This window comes from Ranitomeya variabilis, chromosome 1, assembly GCF_051348905.1.
Source record: "Ranitomeya variabilis isolate aRanVar5 chromosome 1, aRanVar5.hap1, whole genome shotgun sequence".
Taxonomy (NCBI): Eukaryota; Metazoa; Chordata; class Amphibia; order Anura; family Dendrobatidae; genus Ranitomeya; species Ranitomeya variabilis.
In genome coordinates this window covers 299,753,930-299,771,537 of record NC_135232.1, presented here as the reverse complement: position 1 = coordinate 299,771,537, position 17,608 = coordinate 299,753,930, and the positions used below count along the sequence as shown (strand labels likewise).

At 43.5% G+C, this 17,608-nt stretch overlaps 1 protein-coding gene across 5 annotated transcripts in view; it reads right to left on the bottom strand.

Moving 5' to 3' along the window:
- GIT2 (GIT ArfGAP 2) overlaps nt 1-17,608 on the bottom strand; it is a 109,544-nt gene that overhangs the window by 49,482 nt on the left and 42,454 nt on the right. For all 5 annotated transcript variants that reach the window (XM_077295620.1, XM_077295638.1, XM_077295613.1 and 2 more), the window contains exons 5-8: nt 16,325-16,411; nt 10,798-10,928; nt 7,232-7,326; nt 5,484-5,529 (exon numbers count right to left, since the gene is read on the bottom strand). In XM_077295620.1, coding sequence (XP_077151735.1) covers nt 5,484-5,529; nt 7,232-7,326; nt 10,798-10,928; nt 16,325-16,411 — 359 coding nt within the window. The remainder of the gene's footprint in view (nt 1-5,483; nt 5,530-7,231; nt 7,327-10,797; nt 10,929-16,324; nt 16,412-17,608) is intronic.

The following is a 17,608-nucleotide window of genomic DNA, read 5'->3' as shown; positions in this document are numbered from 1 at the left end:
TAAAATGGAGCGACTCTGACAATATATAATAAATTGGGTCCAGTAGTACAATGCAGGATGTGCTGTAAATGTTTTCATAAGAATTTGGGAAAGTTATGAAATGTCCTATAAATGTCTGTTCTGTTCCTGATCTAAGGATCTCGGCTTTTAGCTGCGATTAATCTGTGCTGCACTTTATGTAAATGCTCAGTAGTGACCAGTGCTGTGGAGATTAATCTGTGCTGCACTTTATGTACAGTGGGGCAAAAAAGTATTTAGTCAGTCAGCAATAGTGCAAGTTCCACCACTTAAAAAGATGAGAGGCGTCTGTAATTTACATCATAGGTAGACCTCAACTATGGGAGACAAACTGAGAAAAAAAAAATCCAGAAAATCACATTGTCTGTTTTTTTATCATTTTATTTGCATATTATGGTGGAAAATAAGTATTTGGTCAGAAACAAAATTTAATCTCAATACTTTGTAATATATCCTTTGTTGGCAATGACAGAGGTCAAACGTTTTCTGTAAGTCTTCACAAGGTTGCCACACACTGTTGTTGGTATGTTGGCCCATTCCTCCATGCAGATCTCCTCTAGAGCAGTGATGTTTTTGGCTTTTCGCTTGGCAACACGGACTTTCAACTCCCTCCAAAGGTTTTCTATAGGGTTGAGATCTGGAGACTGGCTAGGCCACTCCAGGACCCTGAAATGCTTCTTACGAAGCCACTCCTTCGTTGCCCTGGCGGTGTGCTTTGGATCATTGTCATGTTGAAAGACCCAGCCACGTTTCATCTTCAATGCCCTTGCTGATGGAAGGAGGTTTGCACTCAAAATCTCACGATACATGGCCCCATTCATTCTTTCATATACCCGGATCAGTCGTCCTGGCCCCTTTGCAGAGAAACAGCCCCAAAGCATGATGTTTCCACCACCATGCTTTACAGTAGGTATGGTGTTTGATGGATGCAACTCAGTATTCTTTTTCCTCCAAACACGACAAGTTGTGTTTCTACCAAACAGTTCCAGTTTGGTTTCATCAGACCATAGGACATTCTCCCAAAACTCCTCTGGATCATCCAAATGCTCTCTAGCAAACTTCAAACGGGCCCGGACATGTACTGGCTTAAGCAGTGGGACACGTCTGGCACTGCAGGATCTGAGTCCATGGTGGCGTAGTGTGTTACTTATGGTAGGCCTTGTTACATTGGTCCCAGCTCTCTGCAGTTCATTCACTAGGTCCCCTCGCATGGTTCTGGGATTTTTGCTCACCGTTCTTGTGATCATTCTGACCCCACGGGGTGGGATTTTGCGTGGAGCCCCAGATCGAGGGAGATTATCAGTGGTCTTGAATGTCTTCCATTTTCTAATTATTGCTCCCACTGTTGATTTCTTCACTCCAAGCTGGTTGGCTATTGCAGATTCAGTCTTCCCAGCCTGGTGCAGGGCTACAATTTTGTTTCTGGTGTCCTTTGACAGCTCTTTGGTCTTCACCATAGTGGAGTTTGGAGTCAGACTGTTTGAGGGTGTGCACAGGTGTCTTTTTATACTGATAACAAGTTTAAACAGGTGCCATTACTACAGGTAATGAGTGGAGGAAAGCGGAGACTCTTAAAGAAGAAGTTACAGGTCTGTGAGAGCCAGAAATCTTGATTGTTTGTTTCTGACCAAATACTTATTTTCCACCATAATATGCAAATAAAATTATAAAAAAACAGACAATGTGATTTTCTGGATTTTTTTTTCTCAGTTTGTCTCCCATAGTTGAGGTCTACCTATGATGTAAATTACAGACGCCTCTCATCTTTTTAAGTGGTGGAACTTGCACTATTGCTGACTGACTAAATACTTTTTTGCCCCACTGTACATGCTCAGTACTGGCCAGTGCTGTGGAGACGAATCTGTGCTGCACTTTATGTACATGCTCAATAGTGGCCAGTGCTGTGAAGTCTGATTCATAGAGTTGGAGGTTTACTGCTTACCGACTCAACAGCCCTGGTACAAACAGTAGTGAGGCTATATAGACGAGATGGTACAAGCCAAACAAATGCAGAAAGATATATGTGTGACGTCAATATAATGATCGATAATTTCAAACAAATATTAAGTCTATATACAATAGCAAGACACCCTTATGTATAGATATTAATCAGGGGGGCCAAAAGGCAGTACGCAGCCTCCAAAAGTCCACATATCTTATTCCCTGCCTCTAGTGGATAGAATTATTGAAATCCACCGCACTCCCTGTGTGGAATATCTTAGAAACAAAAGGATTTTTTCAAACTTGCTAATTTATTCAAGTGAAAAACAGAAAATCAAATGTGACAGATCAAATAGTAGGCAGTACAAGCGACTCAGTGATTTGACGTTTCGACCCTCCCGGGTCTTACTCTAAAGTCGCACTTAATCCAGGATTTATGAGTGGCTCTTATGGTAACGAGGATGTTATCCCTGTAGTGTCAAGGGGCAGGTACAGTCTTTTTGATACCAAGTATGGCCTAATAGTTGATTTTTCTCTGCGTATGACCTTGCTGAGGAATAGCAGCCGTGTATCAGCGTCTTGCTGCTGTTTGCATATGCGATTCAAATAGAAAGTTGGTATGTCACTGGAGACAACCTTTTTTGCAGGTGCCAATGTATCAGCCTTGAATTGCTGGTAAGTTGTATGTGGTTTAATGGATTTGCCAGTTCTGGATAAAGCCTTGTAGAGGAGTAACAGCGGCGCCTCTGCGTCTTGCTGGTGGACATGTAGGCTTAATACCCTTAGTGGATGGGGGATAGCGCTCCTGCGTCCTGTGGGAAGGCATGCCTTCCCACAGGACGCAGGAGCGCTATCCCCCATCCACTAAGGGTATTAAGCCTACATGTCCACCAGCAAGACGCAGAGGCGCCGCTGTTACTCCTCTACAAGGCTTTATCCAGAACTGGCAAATCCATTAAACCACATACAACTTACCAGCAATTCAAGGCTGATACATTGGCACCTGCAAAAAAGGTTGTCTCCAGTGACATACCAACTTTCTATTTGAATCGCATATGCAAACAGCAGCAAGACGCTGATACACGGCTGCTATTCCTCAGCAAGGTCATACGCAGAGAAAAATCAACTATTAGGCCATACTTGGTATCAAAAAGACTGTACCTGCCCCTTGACACTACAGGGATAACATCCTCGTTACCATAAGAGCCACTCATAAATCCTGGATTAAGTGCGACTTTAGAGTAAGACCCGGGAGGGTCGAAACATCAAATCACTGAGTCGCTTGTACTGCCTACTATTTGATCTGTCACATTTGATTTTCTGTTTTTCACTTGAATAAATTAGCAAGTTTCAAAAAATCCTTTTGTTTCTAAGATATTCCACACAGGGAGTGCGGTGGATTTCAATAATACTGATACTAGACCTTACGGTCTGTCTCACCAGCACCCCGATCTAAATTTAGAGTGCAGGCCAAATTAAATTTATATCTAGTGGATAGAAGACAGTCGTATAAAATGGACCAACTCCGACTCCTAAAATATTTAATAAATTAGGTAACGTAGTTCAATGCAGGATGTGCTGTAAATGTTTTCATAAGAATTTGGGAAAGTTATAAAATGTCCTATAAATGTCGGTTCTGTTCCTGATCTAAGGATTTTGGTTTTTATCGGAGATGAATCTGTGTTGCACTTAATATACATGCTCAGTAGTGACCAGTGCTGTGGAGTTGCTGTCATGGAGTTCGGATTCGGAAGTCAGGAAAACTAAGGAGTCAGTGGCTTGGCTTACCGACTCCACAGCCCTGGTAACTAAGTATTCCCCCTATATTGAATAAGGAGCACATTATTAAACTCCTAATATCGATGTTAAAGATCTCCTTACTATGTCCAGGCGTCATTGCAGGTTGAGTAAAAATAGGGCCCACTTCATCAAAGCTTTAACACTAGCACACTGGAGTAGAAAGCCTTGAGAAGTCACATAGTTTTGATGCAATGCAAGGCTGTAGTAAAATTTAGTGACTGTGGCGTTCTTACGCTATTTTTGCTCAGCTCCAAGTAAGTGGGCAGAGCTGGGGCATGACTAGTGGCTGCATTCATTATGCCACAAATCTTACTCCAGTAGGAACTAGAGTAGGATTTGTGGCGAGGTGCATGCCACTCGTCACAAACTGCTGATTCATGAAGAGAAATGTGCTTCATCATGAATGTCTACCTCCAGCCCATTATTATTTTTTAAGTCAGCACTCTCAACATACCCTACATCCATCCAAAAAACTTTGGCACCTGGAAAAAAAAAAATCTGGGAGACCTATTTTATCGATCAAATAAAGTAGGAAAAGTAAAAGGAACAAGAAAGAACTATATATTACTAAAGTACTATGGAAAAGAAAAGAAACTGGGCTATACAAAGAAGAAATTTAACCAGGAAATTCTGAAAAGAAAATATAGTCAAAAGATGTACTGGGGTACATGTACAAGATTATCTCAGAGCACGAACATTATTTTTTAATCACATCTAATTGTGGAACTTATTATTATTACAAGATCTATTGATTAAAATCAACTTGGTACGTGGGAAGAGCCTTTAAAGAGTAATTGATTTACAAATTAATACAAGATGGCTACAGTATATTATACATATTTTTAAATACATCAGATAGGGATTGCATACATCAGTTAGGACTGCTTTATATGGGTATACCTTGACGTTTGGTGGAGCAGCTTAGTATACATTTTTTGCAAAAAACGTATCAACCAAATACCCTGTTTTATACATCTTTTTACTAGCACTTGCGGATTACTGTGATTTTTTTGAAACTGAGTGTTTTTGGTTTTACTGTGCTCTTTTGTGTCTTCAAGTATATTATACAATGCCCAAACTGGCTTCATTTTTACATAATCATAAGTAATAAATAAAAAATATTCTTGAAAAGATTCTTTACTTACAGCCTCCTTTTTCCGCATGAGCAGCCACAGAACAAAAGGAAAATTAACATTATGGATGCATATTTAAAATGCAAAATAACAAAAAACCTTCCACATTACCATGAAAGCTATCTACACAACAAAGCTGCTATTTAGCAGGGTTTCCCGCAGCTGCCCTGCAGCTGTCGCTCTCTTGTATAATGTAAAAAAAAAAAAGAAAAGGCCTCGATAACAGCTGAAGTTACTGCTTACAAGGACAGACGCTTGTGGCACTTTGAAGTTAAATTCTTGCTTGGAATTATGCATATTATTTCCCGGCAAGTATTCTGTTACCTCAAATGATTGTCAGGAGATAATGGATGCATTGTTATAGGCTTTATTTTTCAATATCTCACTTATAATACATTTGGAAGTTACATACCAGCTCAATTCAATATATGGATTTATTTATTCATGCATTTTCAGTCATCAGTTACATCGATTTTAATGTATACTACTGGGATCCATAACAAATGGATATATAAATTGCCTACAGTTTCCCATTTAATAGCTAAAATTAAGAATTGCTTTCAATAAATAAGAGCCAATATCCAATCTTACCTATCTGCCATGTGGGGAATAATAAAGTGCTGTCCACTTCTGTGGTCTAAAAGAATAAAGAAAAAAAAAATCAAATGCTTATTGTTTTAATTGATTATTAACCGACATTATCCATGCTATGTATAATCTTTACAGATTACAGAATGCTGTAGATAAGTCCCTGATGGCGGTGGACTTAGCTTACAGGCCTAAAATGGGGTGACAGATTCCCTTTAAAGGGAACCTGTCACCCCCCCCCCCAGTCGCTTCAAACTAAAAGAGCCACCTTGTGCAGCAGTAATGCTGCATTCTGACAAGGTGGCTCTTTTAGTTCTGGGTGCTGTAACTAGAGAAATAATCAGTTTTATAATTTGTCTGAAATACCTGGTCTTCAGTCAAGGAGGCCGGCGTTTCCCCCCTGCTTCAGACGCCACACAGCCGTCACTCACATCTTCTTGGCGCCGGGCGCCGCCTCCTCCTCGCCGCTGTTTTCAAAAGTAGCCGGCGCCTGCGCTCTTTTCTCCTGTCTGGTGCAGGCGCAGTGAGCGCTGCCCGTCTTTCCTCATATGCAGCCCAGCTGACTGCGCCTGTGCGGACGCCCTGCCTGTGATTCCCAGCCCCGCAATGTGAATAAATCATAAGACACTGCGGGGCTGGGATTCACAGGCAGGGCGTCCGCACAGGCGCAGTCAGCTGGGCGGCATATGAGGAAAGACGGGCAGCACTCACTGCGCCTGCACCAGACAGGAGAAAAGAGCGCAGGCGCCGGCTATTTTGAAAACAGCGGTGAGGAGGAGGCGGCGCCCGGCGCCAAGAAGATGTGAGTGACGGCTGTGTGGCGTCTAAAGCAGGGGGGAAACGCCAGCCCACTTGACTGAGCACCAGGTATTTCAGACAAATTATAAAACAGATTATTTCTCTAGTTACAGCACCCAGAACTAAAAGAGCCACCTTGTCAGAATGCAGCATTACTGCTGCACAAGGTGGCTCTTTTAGTTTCATACGCCTGGGGGGGTGACAGGTTCCCTTTAAGACCATGTTCACACGATCAGTATTTGTATGCCAAACCAGAAGTGGATGAAAAATACAGAAGTGGTGAATAGAGACGAGCAAACCTTTTAAGGTTCAGTTCAGCTAACCGAACATTTAGACGTTCACCGAACATACCCGAACCCCATTAAATTCAATGGGGTAAGAGCAAAGAAGAGCTGGAGCATCCCATAACCGCACAGAGCCCTCCCTCTTATTAAATTCAATGGGAGGCCAATCCAGAAGTATACACAACACCTTATGGAGTGACAAAAACCTTCCCAAACAGCTAAAATTAGGGGCAGATCCCATGAAAAGTGGCTCAGTCCCTCTTATTGCCTCTCCACAGGTCATAAGAGGAAGCTTGCAGATTCTAGTGCCATGTCTGAAGGACCTGTGATGACATCATGAAGAGGGAGGGCTTCATGACCTCACACAGGTCCTATGCCGGAGCAGGGAGCACTCCGCATCCTGCACAGCCCTGGCTCATCAAGCATAGATAGAGCTTGCTAGTGGAGCACACTCCTTGCCTAGGTAACTGATTGTGCTGGAACAAGCTGCACACTAAAACAAGTCTTTTTTTTTTTTTTTTTTTTAAACACTCTTACTTTAGAACGGAGGGGTAAATTGCAATTGTTTTTACAAGCATATTGCAATTTCAGCCATTTATGAACTTCAGAGAACCAAACCCCCCTAACTCTTTATCAGAGTTCTTAATTATTACCTTCTTTACGTCTTACCTGGTTTCCTCCCACAAAGATAAAATGCTAATCGGTCCGTTAATTCATGCTGAATTTCCACAAGGCGATCTGCTAGTTCATGGTGGCCTCCTTGCCTGTTGGGAGGAAAACAAAGATTTACTAAGGTTTAGGGCATTGTCTGATTCGTTTAGGGGTTGAACTGGCTGTTTTCCCCCCAAACACTGCCTCACCCATCCATGGATTGTGTCTGGTATTTCCCATTTTCTCTATTGAAGTGAATTGGGGTAAGCTGCAATACCACACACAACCTGTGGACAACTGTGGCATTGCTTCTGGGAAAGATAGACATTTTTCTACTTCCATAAAACCCCTTTAACCACTGTCAATAAAGCACTCTACAGACAGCGAGTGTATATAACATTACAGAAACACTTCCTCCAAACTTTTAAAATGTATATCCTTTCATTTACCATAAAGGCCTGCTTGGCCCCTCAGCAATATGAGTTTTTTCCCCCCATTTTAAATAAAAAAAATCACATCATATCCTTTATGCCATAGCTCCTTGGTGTACTCGGAGTTCATACAGAGGGGTCCCCATTTAAGATTCCCCCCTAGATGGAATAGGATTGAGGCCACAGTTTTCTTCTCTGGAAAGTCCTGTGTACCACACGTGCCAAATGTGAATATATCCTTACACAATATCGCTAGACTGCAGTAACTGGCCCCAGCTAATACACTGCAGAGAATAAATAGCAGATCGGCATTAATCAGCTCAGCTAGAATTACTGGACATCCTCTGACAACGACAATGAATTACAATTGAATTTCGCTTCCAGCAATCAGCCATCCATCTAGCACACTTTTCTGGCATTCATCCCATTTCTCATCTATACAAAGCAGAAGCATGTGAAGAATGTGCAATCTGATCTGCCAGACATGGAGAAACACATACGTGCTATAGAAGTCATGAAGGGAAATTCCTGCTTCAGACTAGAAGAAGTGGCACCTGCCATTAGTTAGTGTGCCACATTTATTTCCGGAAATCACATGATATTATCAGCTAATTATTGTATTTTTTCCAGGTATTATTTTAAAGAAGCACTCCCATTAAGCTTTTTATTCATTAAATGTGTATATATATTAATATACCCACCTACCGCTGCTCTCCCCGGTGTCCAGCACCATTTTTTTCCTCTCCTGAGTGACATCACCGCTCTGCAGACTCTCCGAATCACGCTGCGCTCTGCATGATCCAGAGGTGGCTTTACAGTGTAAACCTATAAGGTGTGAACGAGGCGCCATAGGCTTACATTGTAAAAGAGACTTCTGGATCAGGCGTGGAGCATGGAGTGAGCCAGCGAGTCGCAATTCTGGTGACGTCACTGAGAAGTAAGAGAACGGCGGTGGACACCGTAGAGAGCAGTGGTAGGCGAGTATATTAGTACTCACACTACATTACATGCATATACACACATTCAATGAATAAAATAAATAAATAATAGGAGTGCTCCTTTAAAAGGAGCCTGTCACGTGAAAAAAAAAAAACCCACTATAAACCTCCATTAACCGGCAGATATGGGGTTAATCCGCAGGTTAATAGCATTCTGAACCGGCCCGAAGCTTGCACTGAGAGCCCCGCTGCCAGGAGGAATTAACTTTATTCCTCCCAGCAGCGTTTGAATTTCAGTCATGTGGGTGAAACCAGCACTGCTCTGTGTAAAGCGAGTGGCGGCTGTACCTGCGCCCCCTGCACTGACTGACCGCGCACTCAGCATTAGGGCTGCCCGTCAGTCAGTGCAGGGGCCACAGTTACAGCCGCCACTCTCTTTACACTGAGTGGTGACCAATACAAAGCCGGTTCCGCCCTCATGACTGAAACCCAAACGCTGCTGGGAAGAATAAAGTTCACTTCCTCCAGGCAGCGAGGCTCCAAGGCAGGTTCAGAATGATATTAACCATATATCTGCAGGTTAGTAGCATTTTTTTTCCACAAGACAGGTTCCTCTTAAGTCACATAACCAGCTGTGAGTAACTTAAATTTTATTTCCTCCACTATACATGTGCATGTTATCTTCCTTTGAATAATATAATGATCAAATAAGGCTAAATTCACACCAAGTTTTTGGTCATAGAGCTTTAGGCTTAGCATTAGCTAATTAATTGCTAATTGGTTAATTAATGCTACTTCGCATTAGGCCTCTTTCACACGTCAGTGTGCCCGGCAAGTGTGGAGACAGTTTTCACACGTACCGGAGACATTTACACAGGTAGACCCATTCAAGTGAATGGGTCTGTGCACATGTCAGTGCGTTTCCATGAACCGTGTGTCCATGGCAAAACATGCTGACATGTCCGTTTTTTAACAGCAGCACGGGCCGCAAAATGTCTCACACACGTGCACACGTGAGACATTCGTGTGTCATCAGTGTGACACGTACTGGTGCCTGGGAAGCAGCGGTACTTGTAAGCGCTGTTCGCCGGCGCCAGGTGCTGAAGACCACTCATCATTCTAATCTGCCCTGCCGGTGATCAGCACAAACAGGGGAGGAGAATGATGGGAGTTGTAGTCAACTGATAACAGTTAGATCAAGTGGCAACTGATGGGAGTATTTATCAGCTGCCACATGCATTATAAATAAATAAACGGCGTGGGGTCTCCCCATTTTTGACAACCAGCCTTGCTAAAGCAGACAGCTGGGGACTGGTATTCTCAGGCTGGTAAGGGGCCATGGATATCGACCGCAGCAGCCCAGAAAAGGCACATCTATTAGATGCACCCCTGTTAGAGTTTTGCCCGGCTCTTACCACTTGCCCTCTAGCGGTGGCAAGTGAGATCATATTTGTGGGGTTGATTTCACCTTTGTATGGTCTAGTGACAACAAGCCCATGAATTAGTAATGGAGAGGCATCTATAAGACACTTATCCGTTACAAATCCTATAGTAGTAGCAGCCGGAGAATACCAGCCCCTAGCTGTCTGCTTTAGCAAGGCTGGTTGTCAAAAATGGGGGCCCCATGCTGTTTTTTAAAATGATGTATTTAAATAATTAAGAAAAACAGTGTGGTGATCAGTCTATTCTTGATAATCAGCCTTGCTGAAGCTGACAGCTGAGTGTTGTAGACCGCAGCTGTCCGTTTTGCTTTTCTGGTTATCAAAAATACAGGGGAACCCACGTCGTTTTATTCATTTATTTATAGCGCAGGCAGTGGGTGATGAATACTCCCATCAGGACCTGGTGCCAGTGAACAGCACTAACTGTACCACTGCTTCCCAGGCGCCAATACGTGTGCTACTGATGTGGCATAAGTGTGGCAACCGTGTCCCGCAAATATTACACACACAGACACTGATATCTCCGGTTCTGGTTATTATATCAGAACGTTTGAAACCAGCCTTAGGCTGTGACTTTGCAGTTATAAATGGAAAATTTTGATGCTATTGTAAATAAGTACAAAAATATCTTTATGGTCTCAGTTGGGTTCTGCTCCAAAACTAATGAGAAAAAGGTTCCCATCGCCAAAAAATGTGGTAAACTACAGCATTTACCACAGTCTTCTACTCATAAATGCATCATACCCAGGTCACAGAAGGGATGTGATCCTTACCTCGCATAGTCAATGGGTGTTTTTCCAGCAGAATCCGGTGTCCCTGGATCCGCACCGTAAACTGTGAGCAGCTCAGCCTGCAGTATCTGACCAGCTTTGGCTGCCACATGAAGGGGTGTACTTCCCTTTTCCTGGAAAATATTAAAAGAAAAACTCTATAAATTTGCCCATAATAGTATTAAAGATGTCTTCTAATTTTATTAAAATTCTTATAAATTAGTTAAACAACATGAAAATAAGTTTGCAATTCACCTTTCCTACCTGCGGTCATTCTCCTATAATAAGAGCTTTTATTATTCATAGTGTACAGCTGGTTTCCTTGGAGTAGCTGCCCAAATTCGATCAGTAGCTACATTCCTAGACAGGGGATAACTTCTGACATACCAGTCACATATCTACAGCCCAATGATTTCTATACAGCAGTTAGCTGATCACCATTCTCCCTCTAAGATTCTGACAAATTATTCTGCTCCAAAAACCAGAGCGGTGGCAGGAAAAACATTGCATAAAACAGTAATTAGACTTACTGGTAATTGTATTTCCAGGAATCCATCCTGACAGCACACTGGAGGACGTCCTTCTTATCCATGATGGGACAGGAAACACGAGAGGTTAAAAGGACCCTCCCCCTACCACCCTTCAGTGTTTTTCCAAAGTAACACATCTGGATGGATGCAAAAACAAGTTTTATTACAACAAAATAATCAATCATACAAATGTTACATCACATAAGTATAAAGATCAAACAATAGGGAGGGAACTAACAGTGCTGTCAGGATGGATTCCTGGAAATACAATTACCAGTAAGTCTAATTACTGTTTTCCAGGTCACCACCTGACAGCACACTGGAGAAATACCAAAGGAGAATGGTATTTAGGGTGGGACCACTGCTTGAAGTACCTTTCTACCAAAGGCCAACTGAGGCGAAACTACATCTAACTTATAGTGTTTAGAAAAGGTACTAAGATTAGACCATGATGCAGCTCTACAGATCTGGTCTGCCGTAGCCCCCCCTTTCTCCGCCCATGATGTGGCCATGGCCCTAGATTAGTGGGCTTTAAGATTAACCGGGGAATTTAGACCTTTAGCTTTGTAGGCTAAATCAATTGTAGATTTTATCCACCGTGCAATAGTCGCTTTAGACGCTTTTTTCCCCTTATTTGAACCCCTGAACTGAACGAACAAGTTATTGTCCTGTCTCCAGGGTCTAGATAAATCAAGGTACCTGAGTACTGACTCTCTTACATCAAGGTTATGAAAAAATCTTTCTTTTTGATTTTTAGGGAATTGGCAAAAAGACGGTAAAATAATCTCCTGATTCATATTAGTATCAGAAACGACCTTAGGGAGAAAGGCCGGATCAAGCCTTAGTACTATTTTATCATCAAAGATCTGTAAATACAGGTTCTGTACCGAAAGAGCCTGTAGTTCCCCCAATCTTTTTGCCGATGTGATCGCAACTAAAAATGCGGTTTTAAGAGAGAGTTTGTTAATGTCTATGTCTCCCGTTATATCCCAGGACTGATCACACAGAAAATTCAGGACCAGATTAAGATCCCACGGCGGGACTGATTTCCTAATGAATGGCCTTAGCCTCTGGACTGCTCTAGAGAATCGACTAATCCAGGGGTGGGTAGATAGAGAAAAATAAAAAAATACACTTAGGGCCGCTATTTGGACTCTTAATGTACTTGGTCTAAGACCTTTTTGAAATCCTGACTGCAAGAAGTCAAGAATTTTTGGGATATCTGGATGGTCAGTATCAACTGTCATCTTCCCACAGAATCCACAGAATGTTTTCCATATTTTTGTGTAGATGGCAGATGTCACCGGCTTTCTGCTGGCTTGAAGGGTAGAAATGACGTCATCTGAAAGACCTTTTGCCCTCAAGACCTTCCGTTCAGGATCCAGGCTGCCAACTGAAGCGCTCCTGGGTTCTGGTGTAGAACTGGACCTTGTAGAAGAAGATCCTCTCTCTCTGGTAACAGGAGGGGTTCTTCCACCGATAGTTTTTTTAACAATGGAAACCAACTTCGTTTCGGCCAGTGAGGAGCTATGAGGATGACTTTGGCTCCGTCCTCGCAGATTTTCCTGAGTGTTCTTGGAATCAATGCCAGAGGTGGAAACGCATACAGAAGACCGTCGAACCGCAGGAACTTTTGGTGGTTTAAGTAAATGGGAACATGGTAATATGCACTCTTTAGATCTAGAGTGCACATCACCATACCCCTTCCCAACAGAGGAATGGTCGATCGAATTGACTCCATTTTGAATCTTTTGTATACCAACCAATTGTTTAGGTGCTTCAGATTTATTATCGTTCTCGACTCTCCCGATGGTTTTGTTATCAAGAAGAGATTCGAGTAATGACCTCTGTACTCTTCTTGAGAGGGGACCGGAACAATTGCCGCCATTTTTAGGAGGTCCTGTATATCCGACCACATGGGGAAAGATGATTTTAGATGTGTGCTGGACACCAGAAATCTTTCGGGCGGAAGGGAGGAAAATTCGATTTTGTACCCCTGGGACACCACCTGTAACACCCAAGGACTCGTTGTTATTTCCCTCCAACCTTCTAGGAATCCAGCTAGACGACCCCCTACTCTGATGGCGTCATTTTCTATGGTAGCTAGACCTCTGACCTGAGTAACTCGAGTCTTTGGTTTTGGGTCTACTGTCTCCCCCTTTCTGGTAGCTCCATCTACCTTGCTTCCCTTTACCCCTGTAATCCTGTTTCTGATTATAGCGGGGTCTCCGAAAGGGCTGGAATCTTTTAGGCTTTTCTTCGGGGAACCCCTTTTTTACATCTGAGGCTTTCTCTAAGATATCGTCGAGGACCGGTCCGAAGACCCTGCCCCCAGAGAAGGGTATGGAACATAGTTTATTTTTGGAGTGCATATCACCCGACCAGCTTTTGAGCCAGATAGCTCTTCGGGCTGCATTAGAGAGAGATTGACCTCTAGCCGCAAATCTAACAGTCTCCGCGGACGCGTCTGCCAAAAAGGTGGTTGCCAATTTTAACAGAGGCAGAGATTTCAGGATAGTATCTCTAGGAGTTTTGGCTATTAATTGATCCTGAAGATCATTTAGCCACAGGTCCATGGAGCGAGCCACTGATGTTGCTGCAATATTAGCTCCGATAACCGCCGAAGAACTCTCCCAGGCCCGTTTTAAAAGTCCATCTGCCTTTCTGTCCATGGGCTCTTTTAAATTGGAAGAGTCCTCAAAAGGGATTGAGGTTCTTTTGGACACTTTAGCCAATGGAATGTCTATTTTAGGAATATCGACCCATTCTTTAACTTCATCCGGGTCAAACGGCAAGCGGAGTCGGAAATCTTTAGGGATAGTCAATCTCTTCTCCGCCTCTTCCCATTCCTCCAAAATCATGGATCTGATATGGGAATTTACTGGAAACACCTTCGCAGTCTGTGAGCGCAGGCCACCAAACATTTCATCTTGAACCGAACAAGATGGTTGTGGATCCTCAATTTGCATAGTATGCCTCACCGCCTCCAATAATTCTCCTGTGTCTGCTGCGGAGAATAAGTATTTTCTCCCTCTTTCTGGAGGGTCTCTACTCTCCTCTTCCTCCTCTATATCCGATACAGCAGATAACGAGTCTCCTGAAGAGTAATCGACCCTCTGTCTTTTGCTCGGTCTCTCTGAAGGTGAGGCTTGGGGTAGCACCAGACCTGATACAGAAGCCTGGACCTCCTCTCTTATCATGGCTCTCATATTTGACATAAGAGAAGCCTGCTCCTCTCCTATGATTCTGCAGGTGCACGCTTCACATAGGGGTTTCTGCCAGGTATCTTTCAGCTTGGCTGCACAAATAGGACACTTTTTGCTTTTGCCCAGCTTCTTTAGCGATTTTTCTGGCAATGAGGCCGCCTATAGAAAAATAACAAACTCTAGGATAATGCCCCATTTTTTTTTTTTTTTTTTTAGTATCCATGCCTGCCTACTTACTATCGCCGTGGACTCCTGCCCTTCTCTAGCTGCGTCCTCCATGATGCACCGGAGATCGCTTGCACATACCTTATATTTCTGCTCGTCTGTTCATCTGTACAGCGCTCCTGCGCTCACTACCGCTTCCTGTTTCGGAGACGCCGCCCGCCCCCCTCAGCCGCAAACCGGAAGTGACGCGCGGCCGGAAAGAGAGGATGGTGCAGCGCGGATTTCCTTCCCCATGCCGGCCGCATGGAGACGCCGACATCTGCAGAGGCCACCGGCGGGATCGCATGCACCAGGGGGCGTGACGGAAGAATCGAGAGCCCCCGGCAGGGGGAAGCGATCCTCATACCAGGAGCAGCGCTACACTGGTAGGCAGAGGGACCCTCGGGCGGGTGTCAGCCAGCGGGTGCCTCATGGAGGGAAGGGTGAGGCAAAGCCCCCCCGATCCACAACCCCCCCGCACAGAACGGTAGCTTCCTCTCGCCGTTCCTATCCATAATGGGACAGGAAAAACACTGAAGGGTGGTAGGGGGAGGGTCCTTTTAACCTCTCGTGTTTCCTGTCCCATCATGGATAAGAAGGACGTCCTCCAGTGTGCTGTCAGGTGGTGACCTGGAAAATACAGTTTCTTGGTCTGTCTTTTTAATTGTGTTTTTTCTAATTCATTTGGATGAGTGAGAATGCTGCAAAAACTCAAAGAACGGACATGCTGCAGATTCGAAAAACAGGTCTGAAGAGTCAAATCTGCAATGAAAAAGTAAGCAACAGGTGCATGAGATTTTAGAAATCTCATGCACTTTGCTAGTACTGTAAAATGCAGCTCTTTTTTCCATAGCAAAAACAATGTGTGAAGAAGCCCTGATATCTCTGCTAAAACTAGAGCTCTGCTGCTCACCAGAATTGTGAACTGATCAAGAGACAACTTGAAAACAGCCCTTTAAAGGGAATGTTAAATTCCCAAAACAAAACAAATATCTAAATTTCCAACCCTACACACAATGACATATGCAGTGTCAATGTTCTCATTCTCATCTTCCTACTGTCAGAATTGTCCGCCCGCTGCTGAGTGATCCTGTGTGCAGCGAGTGGCCTCTACACACAGTAGAGAAATGAGAATGTACCTGCAGGCACCAACACCATGTACTCTTGGCCCCTTCAGTGTGTGCATATGCATGGCTGGGGATTTAGATAAGAAAGCGCTTCAATTACTATAAGGGGAGAGTTGAAGGATGGTACTTGAGGGGTTAAAATGGTGCAATGAGTCCTTAGCCATGTAGGGGTGACTTGATTGTCACCACTGCGGCCAGCTGTTGGCGTCACTAGTCTAATATCTCTCCAGATGAGGAAGGAATTACAGAGAATTGTGGGGGGACATAGGAACATTTGCCTTTTTGGGGATGACAAACGCGCTTTAACTCCAGTCTATTTATTATGTAAAAAATAAAAATTATTACACCAGACAACCACTTTAAATTATTAAAATAACAGCTATCAGTGAATTAAAATAAAATTTACTAGGAGTAGATTCAGTAAAAAAGACAGGCAACACTTAAAATACAAGCCGTAACTTACCGGGTTAAAAAAATTTGCTTGTGCCCCTAGTGATAAAAGCCTTAGACAGGTCTCCAAATTGCCGGTCCTAACACTTGAGTGAAGTTGCTGGATGCAATAAAGAAAAAAAAACCTCAATGTTAAACAAAGAACTATGAAAAGTGAACTGTAAAATATAAGATACCAGTATAAGAAATGTTCACAACCTATTAAAAAATATAAAAATATTCAACCTTTCCCTCACTTCCGGTATTTTTCCCTCCTCATTTAAGCATGCCATCATACATCCATTACTTAAAAAACCCTCCCTCGACCAAAACTGTGCCGCTAATTATAGACCTGTCTCTAATCTTCCCTTCATCTCTAAACTCCTGGAACGCCTGGTCCACTCCCGTCTTACCCGCTATCTCTCAGATAACTCTCTTCTCGACCCTCTTCAATCTGGCTTCCGCTCTTTACACTCTACTGAAACTGCCCTCACTAAAGTCTCTAATGACCTACTAACAGCTAAATCTAATGGTCACTACTCCATGCTAATTCTATTGGATCTTTCCGCAGCATTCGACACTGTGGATCATCAGCTCCTCCTCACTATGCTCCGCTCCATTGGCATCAAGGACACCGTTCTCTCTTGGTTCTCCTCCTATCTCTCTGACCGATCCTTCACTGTATGTTTTGCTGGTTCCTCCTCCTCTCCCCTTCCCCTTACTGTTGGGGTTCCTCAAGGATCAGTCCTAGACCCCCTCCTCTTCTCTTTGTATACTGCCCCTATTGGACAAACAATCAGTAGATTTGGTTTCCAGTACCATCTCTATGCTGACGACACCCAATTATACACCTCTTCTTCTACTTTCACTCCGACCTTCTTAGAAAACACCAGTGATTGTCTTACCGCTGTCTCTAACATCATGTCCTCCCTCTATCTGAAACTGAACCTGTCAAAAACTGAACTCCTCGTGTTCTCTCCCTCTACTAACCTACCTTTGCCTGACATTGCCATCTCCATGTGCGGTTCAATCATTACTCCAAAGCAACATGCCCGCTGCCTTGGGGTCATCCTTGATTCCGAGCTTTCATTCACCCCCCACATCCGATCACTGGCTCGCTCTTCTTATCTGCATCTCAAAAACATTTCTAGAATTCGCCCTTTTCTTACTTTCGACTCTGCAAAAACTCTTACTGTTTCTCTTATTCATTCCCGTCTGGACTATTGTAACTCTCTACTAATCGGCCTCCCTCTTACCAAACTCTCCCCGCTCCAATCTGTCCTGAATGCTGCTGCCAGGATCATATTCCTCACCAGCC